The 16,065-nt window shown below is 49.3% G+C and overlaps 1 protein-coding gene across 1 annotated transcript in view; it reads left to right on the top strand.

Moving 5' to 3' along the window:
- Window positions 1-6,178: 6,178 nt before the first annotated feature.
- Window positions 6,179-16,065, top strand: part of ITPKB (inositol-trisphosphate 3-kinase B) — a 52,839-nt gene continuing 42,952 nt past the window's right edge. Inside the window, exons 1-2 of the mRNA XM_032185400.1 lie at window positions 6,179-6,489; window positions 7,707-8,802. Coding sequence (XP_032041291.1) covers window positions 7,867-8,802 — 936 coding nt within the window. The 5' untranslated portion in view covers window positions 6,179-6,489; window positions 7,707-7,866. The remainder of the gene's footprint in view (window positions 6,490-7,706; window positions 8,803-16,065) is intronic.

Consider the following 16,065-nt stretch of genomic DNA (forward strand, 5'->3'; position numbering starts at 1 on the left):
TGAAATATCTTTCACCTTTTCCAAAGGAGAAGAGGAATGGGCAGCCCCTTCCTTGGCACGCAGAACACTGCAGAGAAGAGCATGGCAAACTTCACAGGGAGGAGAGGGAGCTCTCCTGGTCTTGAACTCAGTTTTCTTACTCAGGCAACTAAAGCACAAGAGGGAGCCTTGTCCTGGGCTTTCCAGCCAGGTGAGGTGGGCAGGCAGCAAGGAAAACTGCTCTCTGTTGCTAAATTTGCTGCTCAAATCCAGAGCTGCAGAGGCAGTTCAGAGGGCAGTCCACAGGAGGCAAGGCTCTGAGTACTGGTTGGTACTAGTACTTACTGGGGAAGAAAAACTGTTCTTGGTAGTATTAAATGGCACTACATACAAGAGAATAGTATGCATAATACACTGTTGTCTGGCAACATCATTTACAAATATTTTCATGGCTTTATTGCCTTAGCTATTCAAAATTATGAAAAAATCAATCTAGATCTGCCAGTCTAATAAATTCTGCTGCACTCAGACTTTTTTCTTCCTTTAACAGACAGAGGAACAGACAGAAGTAAACATCTGTCCTTTCTTCTGTGTGCATTATTAGAAATATCATGGTAAATCCTTAAGGTGTACTATTACACTATGGGCTTTCAGATGAATACAAAAATAAATTATTGGAGAGAGCCAAGATGTTTTAAATTAAATGCCCATATCCCAATATAGGCCTTAAAATCATTAATCATGGGTCTCCTGTGCCCTCTCTTTCCCGTTTTTTTTTAAAACAGAGATCATTCATTGCGGAGTGGAAACTTGCACAACATTTCTTGTGATTTCGTGTTCATCTCATCCCTAAAAGGTGCAGTGGAATTTCACAGCCCTGGAGACTGAATGTCCTGTCATATACTATGAAACCCAAAGCAGTCTATGTGACACACTGCTCACTTAAAAAATAGCTTGTCTTTTTTCCTGCCACAATCGTAGCTATCTCAAGCAAATGCGAAGCTGCCCAATTATGGTTATGTGGTCACCGTCTAGAGGAATAACTGTGACCTACGAATAGGAAAAAAATGCTTCAGACAATGAAGCAGTATAGCTCACTTTATTCTCTCAACCACAGACCAAGGTACACTTTTTAATAGCCTCAGGGTTCAGTGGGGACGGATTTCCCTTTACAATTTCATTTTTACTGAAGCTCAGCAAAGCACAACGATGCATATTTCATGTGTTCCTAGTGCCTTGTGTTTGGTCTTTGCAAAAAAAAAAAAAAAAAGGAAACATTAATGCTGAATCATGGGTTACTCCCCAGATATGCACATGTGTTTGTATGCTCGTTATCAGCCAAGAGCAACCAACTTGTCAATGTGAAGCCCTGCTGCAGCACAGAGCACCGCAGCTGTGGCACATACCTGCTGCAGAGCTGGGCTATGGGCTGGCACCAGGAAAAAAAAACGGGAACAGTGACACTGCAACTGCTGGGCATATCCAGGCATAAAGCCAGTGGGCACTCTCATCAGACTTTCACATCATCACTCTGAGTGGTTTACTAGATGAGAGAAAAAGTAAGGTGCCACTGACATGTATGTATCAAGAGGAAAAGTAACCTCTCGTGCTTGTGATAGCTTTCCTAAACTTTCCTGCCTGTTGTGCATGCATATAATTCCTTGTCAGAGTACTTCACCGTGCATAATATTTTCCATCCATACATTTTAAATCTCTTGAGCTCTGTAACAGCTCATCAAAGCCCTGTGGCAAAACCTGGATCCTTTAAGCCAATCTGATCTTTGTAATACAGCACTAACACACTGCATGTGTGTGCTGTGCGTGAACGTGTGGGTCTGTCTCCAAAGACAACAAGTCTGTACGAAACTGTAGGGAGTTCACAGCCACAAGTATCTTGGGACATACAGGGTGTCCTAGTACATGCTGCCTGTTTCACACGTGGGCAAACCAAGGGTTTTAATTAGTCACCCCTTAATTCTGCCTTAATACGTGTGCCTGTGGGACAGGCAGAAGGGAGCAAATGGCCAGGTTACCCAGCTCCGAGGTCACGGAAAACTGAGGAAAACTGCTGCTTTCTGACTTGTTTTGCCACTGACATAGTGCCAAAGGTCTGGTGCAAGAGCAACATCCATTGTCCTCTTCTGAACCTGACCTGCCAGCCCGGCCAGACCAGAAGTGAGCCATTCCTGTGATGGTCACCTGCCTGAGCAGTTGCCAAATCTCAGCACATAATTCTGCGTTGCATTTCCCTTCAAGCCTTCTCTTATCCTCTTCTCCATAAAATGCTAGTCAAGTCAACTCTCCATCACCCTGTCTCTTGGCTATAGAATTACTCTGTATTTATCAGTTTCTATATTTTACAAGATGGTAAGATTCAACTCAGTGGTGAGTAATTGCCATAGAATACTGGCTTCCAATGTAAGGATGCTGACAATCCTTCTTTTGCTGAAATGGATAAACAGTGACAATTCAGAAGACTCAACTCTGAAAACACAGTGAAGACTGTCTTGTCCAACCAGTCCAAAACATAACAGAATGATAATTTAAAAAAATGAATCATATTATAAAAGAAGAATGGAAGGAGGAGGATGCTTTGGGATTGCAGTTGTTTTATGATTACACTTTTATGATTTTTTTTTCTGTATTGTTTTCAAAATCAGATCAATACTAAGTGGATTGTGGTTCATACTGTCCTATTCTAGTTTTATAATGTGGCTCGTGACATATGAATTGAGTGCCTCTGGGTATTTAACTGAGTAGGATCACCAGCATCTCTCATGCAACTGTTCTTCCCTCTCCATGGAAGGAGGCATTTCTGCAGTGCGGGATGTTTTTAATTTAATTTAATTTTTATTTTTTTGGCTTGTTATTGTGGTTTGGATTGGGGAACAGGTTCTTCAAACCAGTACAAATCTTCCTGGGTTTTCCCTAAGAAAAGCAAGTCAGGCGAATATGCCATGGAGTGTAAAGTGCTGAGGTTTACAACACATCTCAGTCTCAGGGAGTCAGTCTGTTGCCAAACCACAGGCCCTCAAAACAATGTGAGTGTCACTTTGCCAGAGGCCAGGATCCCTGTCTTCATCTTCATGCTCTGGCAACTGTTTAGATACTATCCCAGGGGTCAGCTTGTCAACACTCTAAAAGGTCTTTTTTCCCTCACATACTGCTCTTTGGGGCCAGGACGGCCACCCCAAATCCCCTTTTCCCCAACCCCACATTCATAGACATCAGGTCCTGTCCCTCCACACAGTTCTGACCCTGTAGCTCTGGGCAGTCCTGGGACCAGGATTGCAGTGGCTGTAGCTGGACCACACATGCTGCTTATGATCGCTGGGCACAGCAAGCACATTGGGAACACGGTGCTGGGAGGTCACTGAGTTTGACAGCTGTGCTATAGCCATGTGTCAGCAGGAGATGTCACACAGCCAGGATATCCCCGTGGCCTTCTGTAATTGTCTATCCTTGCTTTGTTTCAGGAATAAATACATCCTGCAGTGAACACATGCCCTTCTGAAGTGGAAGATTCTGTGGCCTCACCCTCTTGAATTGGAACAAAATGCCAAAATAGAAGCTTGCTGGATTAAGTGTTTGCGTATGAAGTCCTAACCCAGCCTGCTTCAATATCCTCAAGTACTGCACTATTTTCCTTTAGAAGCAAGAGTATACTTTTTCAAATTCAAACGAAGAACATGGCTTAAGCAGAAGCAAGATCTTTTGAGAACGAAAATTGCACTTTGGTTGATGATGTGTGCTGAGACTGCAAATCAAAGTGGGGCCATCCTTCTGTTCTCTTTCTACAGCCAAAGACCCACAGGGGGCTCCTCAGCAGCACCAGGCATCTACAGCAGTGACAGTGTCTGCAGACTTCCATCTGCATCTATGAAAAAAACCTCATCTACTGTCTTGCCTCCATCCTTGTCCATGGTTTGGACTAGCAACGTGTCTCAGTTTTTGCTTTCCATTTAGTCTAAACTCAGACGCTCCGTTTCCACTTGATTGGAAACAAGCGTACTGAAAGCCAACTGCGCTTTCTTCACTATACAATGTGGACGTCTGCCTGGCTCCTATCTGGAAACAATTATTTCCCTCCTGTACCTGCCCATTCTGAAAAGAGATTTATCCTTAGGCCTTTTTTTTTTTTTTTCCAACTTTTATTAGCCACTTCCTTCTTAAAGAAAAGATTGTTGTTGTATGTCATGCCCACAGAACAGCTTAGCTTTGGCTCTGAACATCACGTATTTCTATTCTTTTGACAAAAATCTGCCGTATCTTAAGGCCATGTCTCCCTTAGGGAGTTTTCTATCAGTAAACATGCCACAGTGAATTCACCACTTCTTTGTCCTATCCCACACAGATAAGATGTATATCAGAAGGTGCCCGAATTTGCGTGACTTTAAGAAAGGGCTTTAAAGCACTGTAAGCTTTAAGCACCTATTCTGGTTATGCTGTGTAAATACTCCTAACACAAATAACCCTAAGGAACAGTCAAAACATGCAAACAAATATCCGTAATGCTTGCAAATACATGCATAGCGTAATGCAGCTCTTTTAAGAAGGGAGATAGGTGTTCATCCGCATGTATTTCTGAATTCCTTATTTCTTTCAAGTGTTCCTACTTTTTGATGTGTGTATGCAGTCACGAGGGAACGGGAGGACCAAATGACCAGAATCTGCAGATACTTGCACACATGGGTAAGCTCGTGCTCATGAATAGTGCCTTTATACTCAGAGGGGTCGCTTTTCTGAGAAAGATTGATCACAGACTTTATTGCATGAAAGACCAGTTCCTAACTGAGGAAGCAGATTCAAGTGGAAAGAGTCTAAAAATCTCCTTTCCTGCACTGAATTCAAAATAACATCTCTCTTACTGGAAAAACAAACATAAACTCATTCTAGGTGTCTCTGTCTGTCTGCCTGGAGGATTGGCAGTCCCCACCTGCCTTTCTGCTCCTGTTTACACTGCAGAGGTTATGTCTTAATCACAAAAAGCTGATCCACTGTGACATCAATTTCCCTCTCCAGGGGAAATTCCTAGCTGAGAAATCCTAGCAGAGACAAATAGCAGTTATTTTTTTCTTTCTTTTTTTTTTTTTTTTTTTTTTTTCTTTTTTCCCTTGGCCAGTCCAGACCAACCCAAAAGCTGCCATCCGGGTTTGACCTTGACGCCTAGTTTGAGAACAAATCGCTCAGCCTGCTCTCCTGAAGTGCTGACATAGAGACAGCTATTTCCAATGAGTTATCTTGATACAGAAATCGCGCTGTACCACAGCCAACAGCCTGCTCCTTCTGCCAAGTGGGACCTGTGCCTGGGGGCTGCAGGAGCTGAAAAAGGGCCGTCCGTGGTCCACCCTGCGCCAGGAAGGACAGCCTTTGTCCTGGACACGGCAGCTGTGGCCCTGAGCAAACCTGGGGCAGAGCCGCAGTGAGTGGATGTGCCTGTGATGTCTTCACACGCCTGGAGTTTGGCATCTGGGAGCCACCTGCCCCCACGGGACACGCTCGCCCGAAGCCACCCAGCCTGCCAGGGAGGACTTTGTGCCACTTTTGGGGCAATGTGAAGGAGCAGCATGCTGAAAAACACGGGGCCAAGCTGTTGTGTCTGGGGCAAGGAGGACGTGGGGTGCAGTGGCTGGGTTAGTCTGTGCCTCCAAGCTGGGTGAGGGGGGGCATCAGGGCCCCTCAGCCCTTCGTTCCTATGGGTGTAGGGACCGGCCTCTGCCTCAAACATTGTACACCGGGGAAGAATACCAAAGCCAGTAGGGTGGCTGGGAAGTGAAACGCGTTACAGGACGAGGGTGGGAGGATTCCTGTCTCCGTCGTGCCCCCGTCTGCCTTGCTGCTGGTGGCCATGGGGACCCCTGGGCTGTGGGGCCAGGCCTTGTGCAGGGCTGGGGGTGCAGAGCCGTGCACTGGGTCAGACATCGTGCTCTGGGGCTAGCGGTGGAAAATGGATCGTGTATCTTTAACCCACAGAGGCAGAAACGCGTTTTTTTTTTTTTTTTTAGTTAACAATGGAAACTTTTTTTTTTTTTTTTCAGTGTTTCCCTCCAGCGGTCCTGCCAAGCGGCAGAGAGAGAGAGAGAAAAAAAAAAAAAAAAAAAAAAAAAAAAAAAAAAAAAAAGAAACTTGTTCCGCTGAGTTCAACCCCAGACAGGCTCACAACTTCCTTCCTGCTTTCCTACCCCCTCCCTCTCTGCTCTCCTCCTTCTCTCGGCTCCTCTCCCTTTTCCTCCTCCTCCTCTCTCCGCGTTTCCAAAGCCGCCCCGGGAGCGGGCTCCGCGGCCGCCCCGCGGACCTGGCCGGGGCGCGGAGCCCGGGGAGCCGGCGGAGCGGGGAGCCCGGCGGCCTCCCCTTTCCCTTCCTTTCCCTTTCCTTTTCCCTCCCCTTCCCCCAGCTCCCCGCGGAGCCGAGCCGAGCCCCGTGCCCGCGGGGATGGCTCCTTGCGGCCGCCGGCGCCTGCGGGCGCTGCGGGGCGGCGAGCACTGAAGCGGGCGCGGAGCCTGCGGGCAGGTACGGGGCGGTGGTGGGGTGGGAAGGAGGGAGGTGCAGGGAAGCAGGGGCTGGAGGCTGCCCCCACAAGGCTGGGGGAGGCTCGAGGGGGCTGTCCCGGCCCCAAAATGTGCCCCCGAGCCTTGCTTGGGGGGCCGGGTGGAGAGGGGGGTTGTGCGCAGCCTGCGCTCTGCTGAGCCGCAGAGAGGTGCCTGGAGGGATGGACGGGGAGCTTTGGGTGATGGAGATGCTGGGGGCTGCTGGCATTTATCTGCCTGGGTCCTCGCAGGGTGCCAGCATCACACACGGCTACTTGCAGAGAAGCGTGCGGCCACAGCCAGGGTTAGCACATGTGTGTAAAGCAGCCCGCACCCCCACGCAGCCTGCGTGTTTGTGGGCACCCCGTTCCCTGGCGTAGTGTGAGGGTTGCGGCTCCGGCGGCACGTGGAAGAAACGGACACAAGGGAGGGCACCCAAAAGTACGGAGGGGCTCAGAGAGCCGCATGCAAAGGCAGAGCCTCTCTGACATGCATGCACACTCACAGCAGGGCAAACAGCAGCCTTGTGCATGCCTGGGACCCAGGCTTGGAGGTGGTTGCGGCAGTCGGCATCCCAGCAGGAAGGTGTGTGCAAGGGAAATATGCTTAGACAGGGTGTGTGTGAAGATGTAGTTGTACATGGGTAGGTAAGGAGCTGGTGGAGATGTGGTCCCGTAACACACGGAACGGGGCAGGCAGTTATGGAACGGAAATCCGTGTGTGAGACTGGGGCATGGTTGGACGCAGGTGACAAACCAGAAGGCAGCAAATTTGAGCTCTTCGGAGTTTTTTCTTTCATTCGGAAAATGACACCTTTTGGGAGAGATACTCAGAAGCTTCCTACTTTTTTTCCACCACAAAAGTTTACACACCAGCTGGCTGTAACTCCCCAATTCTGTTGTGGGACTAGCTGCTGACTTGGCCGTATCTTCTCGGACACCAGTTCTGTGGCTTCATCAACAGACAGCCTAGGGAAGTGGCAGGAAGGGCAGGAAGGAGGGGAAGCAGCCTCCAAACTGATTTCCCCTTGGCTCAGATTCTCCAGGTGACCGGTGTGGGCCATGTTCCTGAAGGCAGCACAGCGGGATGCCTGGGGGCCACCCGGGAAGGGAAGGGTTTATCCAGCGGTGTGCAAGCTCAAGGGTGAATTTAGGGAGGAGCAGAGTCACTCTCACCACTCTTCTCTCTCTCTCTCCCCAGGCTTTCCATTTTATGGAGCTGTGTGCCGGGGCCAGCCCAGCTCCCCTTCTGCCCGCTGGTGATGCTGCCACTCCCGGTGTGGAGAGACCCCCGGCAGCCCCGCTGAGCCCGAGCGCTGAGGCGGTGGTGGTGGCCTCCCTGTGCACCCTGGCTGACTACTATGGCTGTGTACTGCTATGCGTTCAATAGCTTGGTGATGATGAATAGCAACAGCGAGGTGACGAGCAGTGGGAGCAAGACACCGTCTCCTCCCAGACAAGTCCTGCCCAGGAGCCCGGAGCCACCCGGCGGCTGCCACTCACTCCCTGTCTTCAGCGCCGCCGCCGTGCCGCCCCACACGCCGTGCCTTGGCCCTGCTTTCTTCTTGCCATCTCCCGAGGAGCCCCCGCAGCAGCTGGGCAGCCCTGGGGGACGGAGGGGCAGCCGGGACGCAGACGGGCCGCCAGGCTCCCCCGTGGCACGCTGCCTGCAGCGGGAGCTGCACAATGTCCAAGTGAACCAGAAAGTGGGGCTGTTCGAGGCACACATCCAGGCGCACAGCTCTGCTGCCCACCTCCTATGGAGCCCCGGGCCGTCCTCGCCCTGGCCGTCCTCACCGCGGCCTGCCAGCCCCACAGCACCGGTGGCGGGGCTTGGCACGGGACCCCGGCTGCGAGCCTATGGGGAGAGCAAGGACCCCGATGCTGGGGAGGTGCTGAGGCAGCCGAGCACTGAAGGGTCCTTGAGGGGCCTAATGATGATTGAGGCGCAGGCTGTGGGGCAGGCAGAGGGTAGCAGCCCTCTGGAGCCCTCAGGGCCCGGACAGCAGCAAGGAGACATGGTGGTGGCCCCCCCAGGACTGGAGGGCCGATGCCCAGCCATCAGCGGGAGCATCCCTGCCGTCATCATCACGGACCTGGGGGGCCCGGAGGAGGAGGCGGGTGCCGTGCCCCCCAGCAACCTGCCCGTTCGGAAGCTCTCATCATCCTCAGCCTCTTCCACTGGCTTCTCGTCGTCCTGGGAGGAGTCAGAGGAGGACATCTCCAGTGACCCCGAGCGCACCCTGGACCAAACGCCCGCCTTCCTGCAGACCCTGGACCAGCAGAAGCCTCGAGTGGTGAGTGACCACTTTTGGGGAGGTGGGGAGCAGGCTGGCAGTGGCCCCGTGCTGGCCATGGCCTCACAGCCCTGGCACAGCCACTGCAGGGGGACCGAGGTTGCAGCAGAGGTCCACAGAGAAACTTTGCATGTGCTTGGAGGTGCTTTCTCTCACGTGAAAAACTTACTCCTGTTGCTAGTCTGAAAATGCCGAGCTCATGGGAGAGAGCAGTGACACTCACCCTGCTGTGCAGTTCTTGCAGAGGCTAAAACAGAGATAAAGCTTCAGTGCCGTATTACCCTAAAAAGCAAAGAGGTCTTTGTGGAGGAGCGGGCTCTGAGGCATTCTCTAAAGGCAGGCACTCACGGGGTTTGTTGCATCACTTTGGGAATTCGTTCTGTCTGAATGCACCATACAGAGCGTGCCTTGCTCTGAGCTGTCACGCTGTTTATCTGGAGGGCTTTGAACTGCCTTATCCCAGTGCAGGGCGGCTGTCACGAGGTGCTCTGATCACAGTGTGGGCTCTCCCATATTCTGGATGCAAGATATTACCTTGATTTGAGATCAACAGAGATCATCTTTCAGTGATGTGGTTCATTTTGTTTAACTTTCCATAGACACATTATAGTGAAACTCAGTTGCTAAGCTCAATTACACAAGGAAGCCTGGAGCAGAGAAATACCTAAGTAGAGTTAAGGTATCAAACTTAAGAAGAACTGACACGCTGTGGTTTATAAAACACTCAGCAGACTGAAATACACATATATGCTTTTCTATTTGCTTTGTCCTTTTCCAAGAAGTCAGGCTCAGTTCTGCTTAGGATGGAGCAGCAGTTGAGTAAAAGCATGGTGAACGAAGTTATGAATCTGTGGCTCACTGTGTTTGCAGACAGCTTTGTACTTCGGGGCTCTTGACAGATGAATCAGATCTCTCCCTTTCAGAGCTGCTGTAATCCCTCTGCTGATAAATGCCACTGGTTTTATATGCACGAGCAGTAGCAATCTTTGCTCTATTCTCCGTATTAATTGATGACTGTTACTTGTGCCAGTTCTCACTGTTTTTCTGTGGAAAACACTTCACCGATGAGCTGTAGCATCCCTGATGCTACTGTGGAAAGCCTCCCGGGGTCTCGGGCTGGCTCCATGCAGCCTCCTGTGGCCTTCAGCGAGCTCAGCCAGCCCCTGGCTCAGCCCAAGGCAGAGCTTGTTTGTACGAGCAGTAGGCCTGGATCAGATCGGGCCTAAGACCTGAGTAACTGCTGGGCTCAGTAGGACTTCTGCAAGCTTAACAAGATGAAGAACTGGTCCAAAATGTGTCAGGAAGTCTGAGGAGGTGCATCCGATTCGGTATTTCAGTGCTGGAGTCATCTCAGCAGGAGCAGCTGGGCTAATGTGCAAAGATGCTTTCCGCTGGGCTCCAAAGGTCCCGTGCAGGGCTGATCACTGGCTTTGGCAGGTTATAGTCAACTTCTCAGCAGGACTGTGTGCGAATGCCAAGTAATTCAAAGCTGATTCATATAAATAACACCCAACTGTGTGTACTGGTTGGCAACATCTTAAATCCGTAATGACACACAGCTACCGAAGCAGTCTCAGGTTGCACACTCATTTGTTTTTGTGAACTCACTGTTTCCTTTTAACAACACATGTTGTCTGGAAACGAGTTGTGTAACGAGACAGAATGTGTGAGAAGCTGTCTCCACAACTTGTGCTTTTCTGTCAAAATAAGTGCTTCTGGGAGACCTCGGCCCATAGAATCACAGAATGGTTTGGGCTGGGTGGGAACTCAAAGACCATCTAATTCCACCCCCCTGCCATGGGCAGGGGCACCTTCCACTAGATCAGGCTGCCCAAAGCCTCATCCAACCTTGCCTTGAACTCCTCTAACACATCCACATCCTTCGTGTGCTGGGGGCCCCAGATGTAGATGCAGCACTCCAGGTGGGGCCTCACAAGGCAGAGCAGAGGGGCACAATCCCCTCCCTCCACCTGCTGCCCACCCCTCTGCTGATGCAGCCCAAGATGCAGTTGGCCTTTTGGGCTGCAAGTGCTCACTGCTGGCTCGTGTCGAGTTTTTTGTCCACCAGAACCCCCAGGTCCTTCTCTGCAGGGCTGCTCTCAGTGAGCTCTTCACCCAATCCCTACTCATACCTGTGATTGCTCTGACCCAAATAGAAAATGGAAACCAACATCGTTCCTCTGAGCTGAGCAGATAAATGCTGGGCAGGGGCAGAGCCCTGCTAGTCTGCCCTGTTTGCTGCCGGTGCAGGGAAGGACTGTTGTACCTAGGTGAGAAGTCACGATGAGCTGCAGGAAAGCCATTCTCACTGCAAGCATGTTCTGCACTGCACATCTCCTGTTGCATGTTTACAGATTTGATAAACAGCAGGCTTGCTTCTGCCCTTCCTTTCTGGATGCCGGCTAGCTTAGACAGTCTATTAGGGATGTCCGGCTGTCTATTGTAGTTCCTCCTGGTGTTCCCGGGGAAAAGGCAGATCCCCCTGGCTGACTTGCCCTCTGTTTATACTTCAGGTAGGAAACTGCATTTGCAGTGGGGTCCACAAACTGGAAAGTCATCAGAAGAAAATGATGTTGCCTAGTGAAAGGAAGGGAGGTAGTGTGGCCACTTTTTTTTTTGACCCCATAACCACATTTGATACAGGCTCCATGCAGGTTTGTTGAAACATTTTATTCAGTACATCACGTGTCCCTGGAGTATTCTCTGGTGAATGGTGGCCATACAGCACTAGAAAATAGCGACTATGCCATGATTATACAGGACTTGTGAAGTACACAGACAATAAGAGCAGTTTGATGTTTTGCTGATGTTTAATTGCAAGTCTACTTAAAGTCTGAGTAAACCTCTGTGTAAGAGCTTTTGCAGCTGTGGCTTTCCCTGGGCTGCGGGCTGGTGATGGAGAAGCTCCATGCTTGTTTATTGATGCTTGCAAGGTTTCAATGATGCTTGAGGGATTACACTTCGTAGGCTGTGTGGGAGGGTTGGCCTGTCCAGGCAGCGTGTATAGATGAGGACACCACAGTTTGACATGTTGCAGAGCAGCCCTTGCTGCAAATCCTTGCAACAGCAACATGGGCAGCTTGAGAAAAATACGTGTTTCTCTTGACTGCAAGCCCCCCCCTGGGGCACAGCAGCTCTTGCAAGGGTGTCTGTCTCTGTCACAGCATGTATTGTGCTGCGGGAGGGCTTCTTCCCTCTTACCTGGTTGTGCAGGTTGAATGTGCAGGGAAGTGAGAAGGTGCTCCCCGTCCCAACTCGTAAGGGGCACAAATAGCCTGAGATGGCAGCCTAGCAGAAAGGGGTTTCACACCCAAAAGAAGCCCCATTCTAGCTATGACTATCACTAACTTCAGTGGAAAAAATTTGGATCTGTGAGCTCAGCTGCTCCTGGGGACTCTGTTTGCTCTTCCCAAAGGAAAGCTGATAGACCAAGGTGTACTTAGCAGCGGGACAACTGGCCCCAGTCTTGGAATCTGACTGTACTCCTTTAGCAAAATATATTCAAATGATGGTTATTACAGCAAATCATCATCAGTGATCTAATCTGAAGCAGATAAGACTATGGGGCCTGATGGGCTTCATCCTAGGGTACTCGGAGAGCTGGCTGATGTCATCGCAAGACCTCTATCAATTATTTTTCAATGGTCTTGGGAATCTGGAGAGGTCTCACTTGACTGGAAGCTGGCAAATGTCGTTCCAATTTTCAAGAAGGCAAGAAAGAAGACCCTGGTAATTACAGGCTTGTCAGTCTCATTCAGTGCCTGGTAAAATTATGGAGAAAATTATTCTAGGAGTTGCTGAAAAACATCTGAAGGACAACGTGGTCATTGGTCTTAAAAAACACAGGTTCATGAGGGGAAGGTCCTGCTTAACAAACTTAATTTCCTTTTATGACAAGGTCACCCCCCTAGCTGACCAAGAAAAGCCAGTTGATGCAATCTTTTCGGATTTTAGCAAAGCTTTCAAAGCTGTTTCTCACAGTATCCTGGACAAAATGTCCAGCATACTGCTAGATACAAACATAATATGATGGTGAACAATTGGCTGACGGATTGGGCTCAAAGGGTTACAGTAAATGCAGTTACATCAGGCTGGCGACCAGTCACCAGTGGGGTTCAACAGGGCTTCATTTTAGGGCCAATTCTTTTCTATGTTTTCATAAATGACTTGGATGTAGGACAAGAAGGTGTTTTGATTACGTTTGCAGGTGATACTAAATTGGGAGGAGCTGTTGACTCCATCAAGGGTGGAGAGGTCTTGCAGAAAGATCTTGACAAATCGGAGAGCTGATTTGTCAATCACCAGCAACATGACATTTAACCCGAGTAAGTGCTGGTTTCTGTGCCTGGGAGGGGGCAACCCTGGCTATACGTGTAGACTGGGAATGAGAGGCTGGACAGCAGCCCCGAAGAAAGGGATCTGGGGGTTTTGGTCAACAGCAAGCTGAACATGAGCCAGCAGTGTGCCCTGTCAGTCAGTAGGGACAACCACGTCCTGGTGTACATCAGGCATGGCATGGCTAGCTGGTTGAGGGGCGAGATTGTCCCACTCTGCTCTGTGCTGGTGTGGCCTCACCTTGAGCACTGTGTGCAGTTTTGGGTGCCACAGTTTAAGAAAGATATAAAACTATTGGAGTATGTCCAAAGGAGGGCTACAAATATGGTGAAGGGTCTAGAATGGAAAACATATGAGGAGCGTCTGACGTTGCTTGGTTTGTTCGGCCTAGAGAAGAGGAGACTGAGGGGAGACATCATCATGGCCTGCAGCTTCCTCACGAGGGGAGTGGAGGGGCAGGTGCTCAGCTCTGCTCCCTGGTGACCTGTGATAAGACCCAAGGGAATTTCATGAAGCTGTGATGAGGGAGGTTCAGGATATAAGGAAAATGTTCTTCACTGAGAGGGTGGTTGGGCACTGGAACGGGCTCCCCAGGGCAGTGGTCCCAGCACCAAACCTGGAAGAGTCTGAGAAGCATTTGGATAATACTCTAAGACAGAAGGGTTTGGTTTTTGGGTGTTTCTGTGTGGACCCAGGAGTTGGACTTGATGATCATTGTGGGTCCCTTCCAACTTGGGATCTTCTGTGATTCTAGGATGCTCAGCAAGGTGGGCTCAGAGATCCCCTGGGAGTCACAGAATCATAGAAGGGCTTGGGTTGGAAGGGCTGTACTCTTCCCATATGTCCCTGCTTTCACTGCCTGTGAAATTGCCTTTTTCTGCCTCAATTTGCCCAGCAGGTCCTTGCTCAGCAATGCCAGTTTGCTGCCTTCCCTGCTTAATTTCTTTCACATGGGGTTGGAGAGCTCTTGTGCTCTAAGAGAAGTATCCTTAAAGAGCTGCCAGCTTTGTTCAGCTCCTTTGTCCCTAAGGACAGTGTTCCAGAGGATCTCATTCACTAGGTTTTTAAACACCTGGAAGTTCACTCTTCAAAAGCTCAGGGTCCTGACTTTGCTCTTCGTCAGGTCCATATTCCTCGAGGTCACAAACTCAACAAGGGTATGATTGCTGCAGCCCAGCCTGCCTCCAGTCTTCACCTCAGTTTGAGCAGCAGATCCTTGCTCAGCCAAATCCCCTAAATCCCCTAACTTTTCAATCCCTCAGCCACTGGAAACAAAGCAAAAGAAGAGTCAAAAGAAATGCAGAAATTGTGCCAGTATATGCTATAGGAAAAACAACAAGAAGAACAACAAAACTCCTGGAAAAATAGTGGAAGATACTACAGCATTCCTCTTCCTGGTGTTCCCACCACCACTGTGAAAACAGGGATATATGCTGAGCAGTGACCAAGAAAGTCCTGGTACATTGTGAAACTTCTGTTTCGAACAGCTTGCTTAGGATAAGAGACTTCCATTACCATGTGCAGAATGACAAGAGTGTTTGGAAATGCTAATGGCACTGCTGCTGACAGATGATTTTTTTATTGATTTGTTTGTTTGACTCACAATGGCTGTAGCGTATTTCTGAAGAGCCAAGTTTAGACAGGATTAGTATTAGCCAAGGGCCTGTGGGACCCATGCTTATTTCTCTTTCGGATCTTCCAAGATGTAAGCTGACAACAACACTCCTGGTTTGTTTCTATAAAAATCCATCAAATTAAATGTGCTTTCATTCCCTTTCAGAGCTGTGATTGTGATTGGGAAGTCTCTATGTAAGAGAAACCATGAACACATGGCTATGGTGATGCATGCAACCCTGTGAATACATGTCTGTAGGCTCACTCTGTTCACACACTTTGCTCCTTCCTCCTGCTATGGTTATATTAAAAGCTCCTGAGCTAATGAGCTTGAGTGGTATTACCAATATAGTATCAATACAATGTCTAGCATATTAGGGCCCTGCTTGCTTGCTCTGAAGTTATTCTTAGTCTGGTAATGTGTACTTCTAAGAAGTGTGCACGGCATTGTGGCTGGCAGGGGAAGATGCTTAGCCCACCAGGTGAAGTGCCAAAGGATAGAGCCTCTTCCAGCCCTGCTCTGGGAAGACTCAGAAAAAGAGGAGAAAAAGGTGGGCACCTCTGTTTCTCCATGCTCAGAGCACCACGTTCAGCAGGCTTGGTGGCACAGCATGGGACAAGGTCAGGACCACCCAGTGCCTGGCAGGCTGGGCAGAGATTCAGGCTGTTCTTCGACTGAGTCTGTGCGCTCCTGGGAACTCACAAAGCACTGCTCTCTCTTTGGTAGTTCATCTTCTACCTACTCATGTGGCCTTCTCAGCAGATAAGCAGCTTTTTTATCCCACCCACGGAGGCTAGGTGAAGATGCTGCCATAACCCAGTGGGAGATGAGCGGTGCTATTTCAGACCCGTTTTCATCACCACTTTTAAGCTAATTGGGAAGGGTTCCTTTTCTGCTAACATTCTCCATGATTGATAGCACAGGAGTGACATGGCACATAGCAGATGCCTTACTTGCTAACGCAGATGATGTCTCTTGCATATTTTGTTTTTAAAACAATTTCACACTAAAAGAGTTCATAAAAATGGAATAAAGCCCAAAACATTTCTGAGGTGAAAAAACAGACAAGAACAAGCATGATGTTCATCATTCTTTGGGTCTCCAGCTCTGGAAACAGCCACGTTTCCTCCCCTTCTGATGGGAATCACAGATGTCAGGAGCTTTGCTGGTTACCCCTTAATACTTCTTGGGGCATTAAGCTGAGTGTCCACAGAATGAAGTTCCTGGATCAGTGAAAACTTTACAGTTTTGTCTTTAACTTTTTAGAGCCTTGCAAAGGCAAAAAGCAATCAAAACATAGTCAGCAGCTGTCT

This window comes from Aythya fuligula, chromosome 3 (assembly GCF_009819795.1).
Source record: "Aythya fuligula isolate bAytFul2 chromosome 3, bAytFul2.pri, whole genome shotgun sequence".
Lineage (NCBI taxonomy): Eukaryota > Metazoa > Chordata > Aves > Anseriformes > Anatidae > Aythya > Aythya fuligula.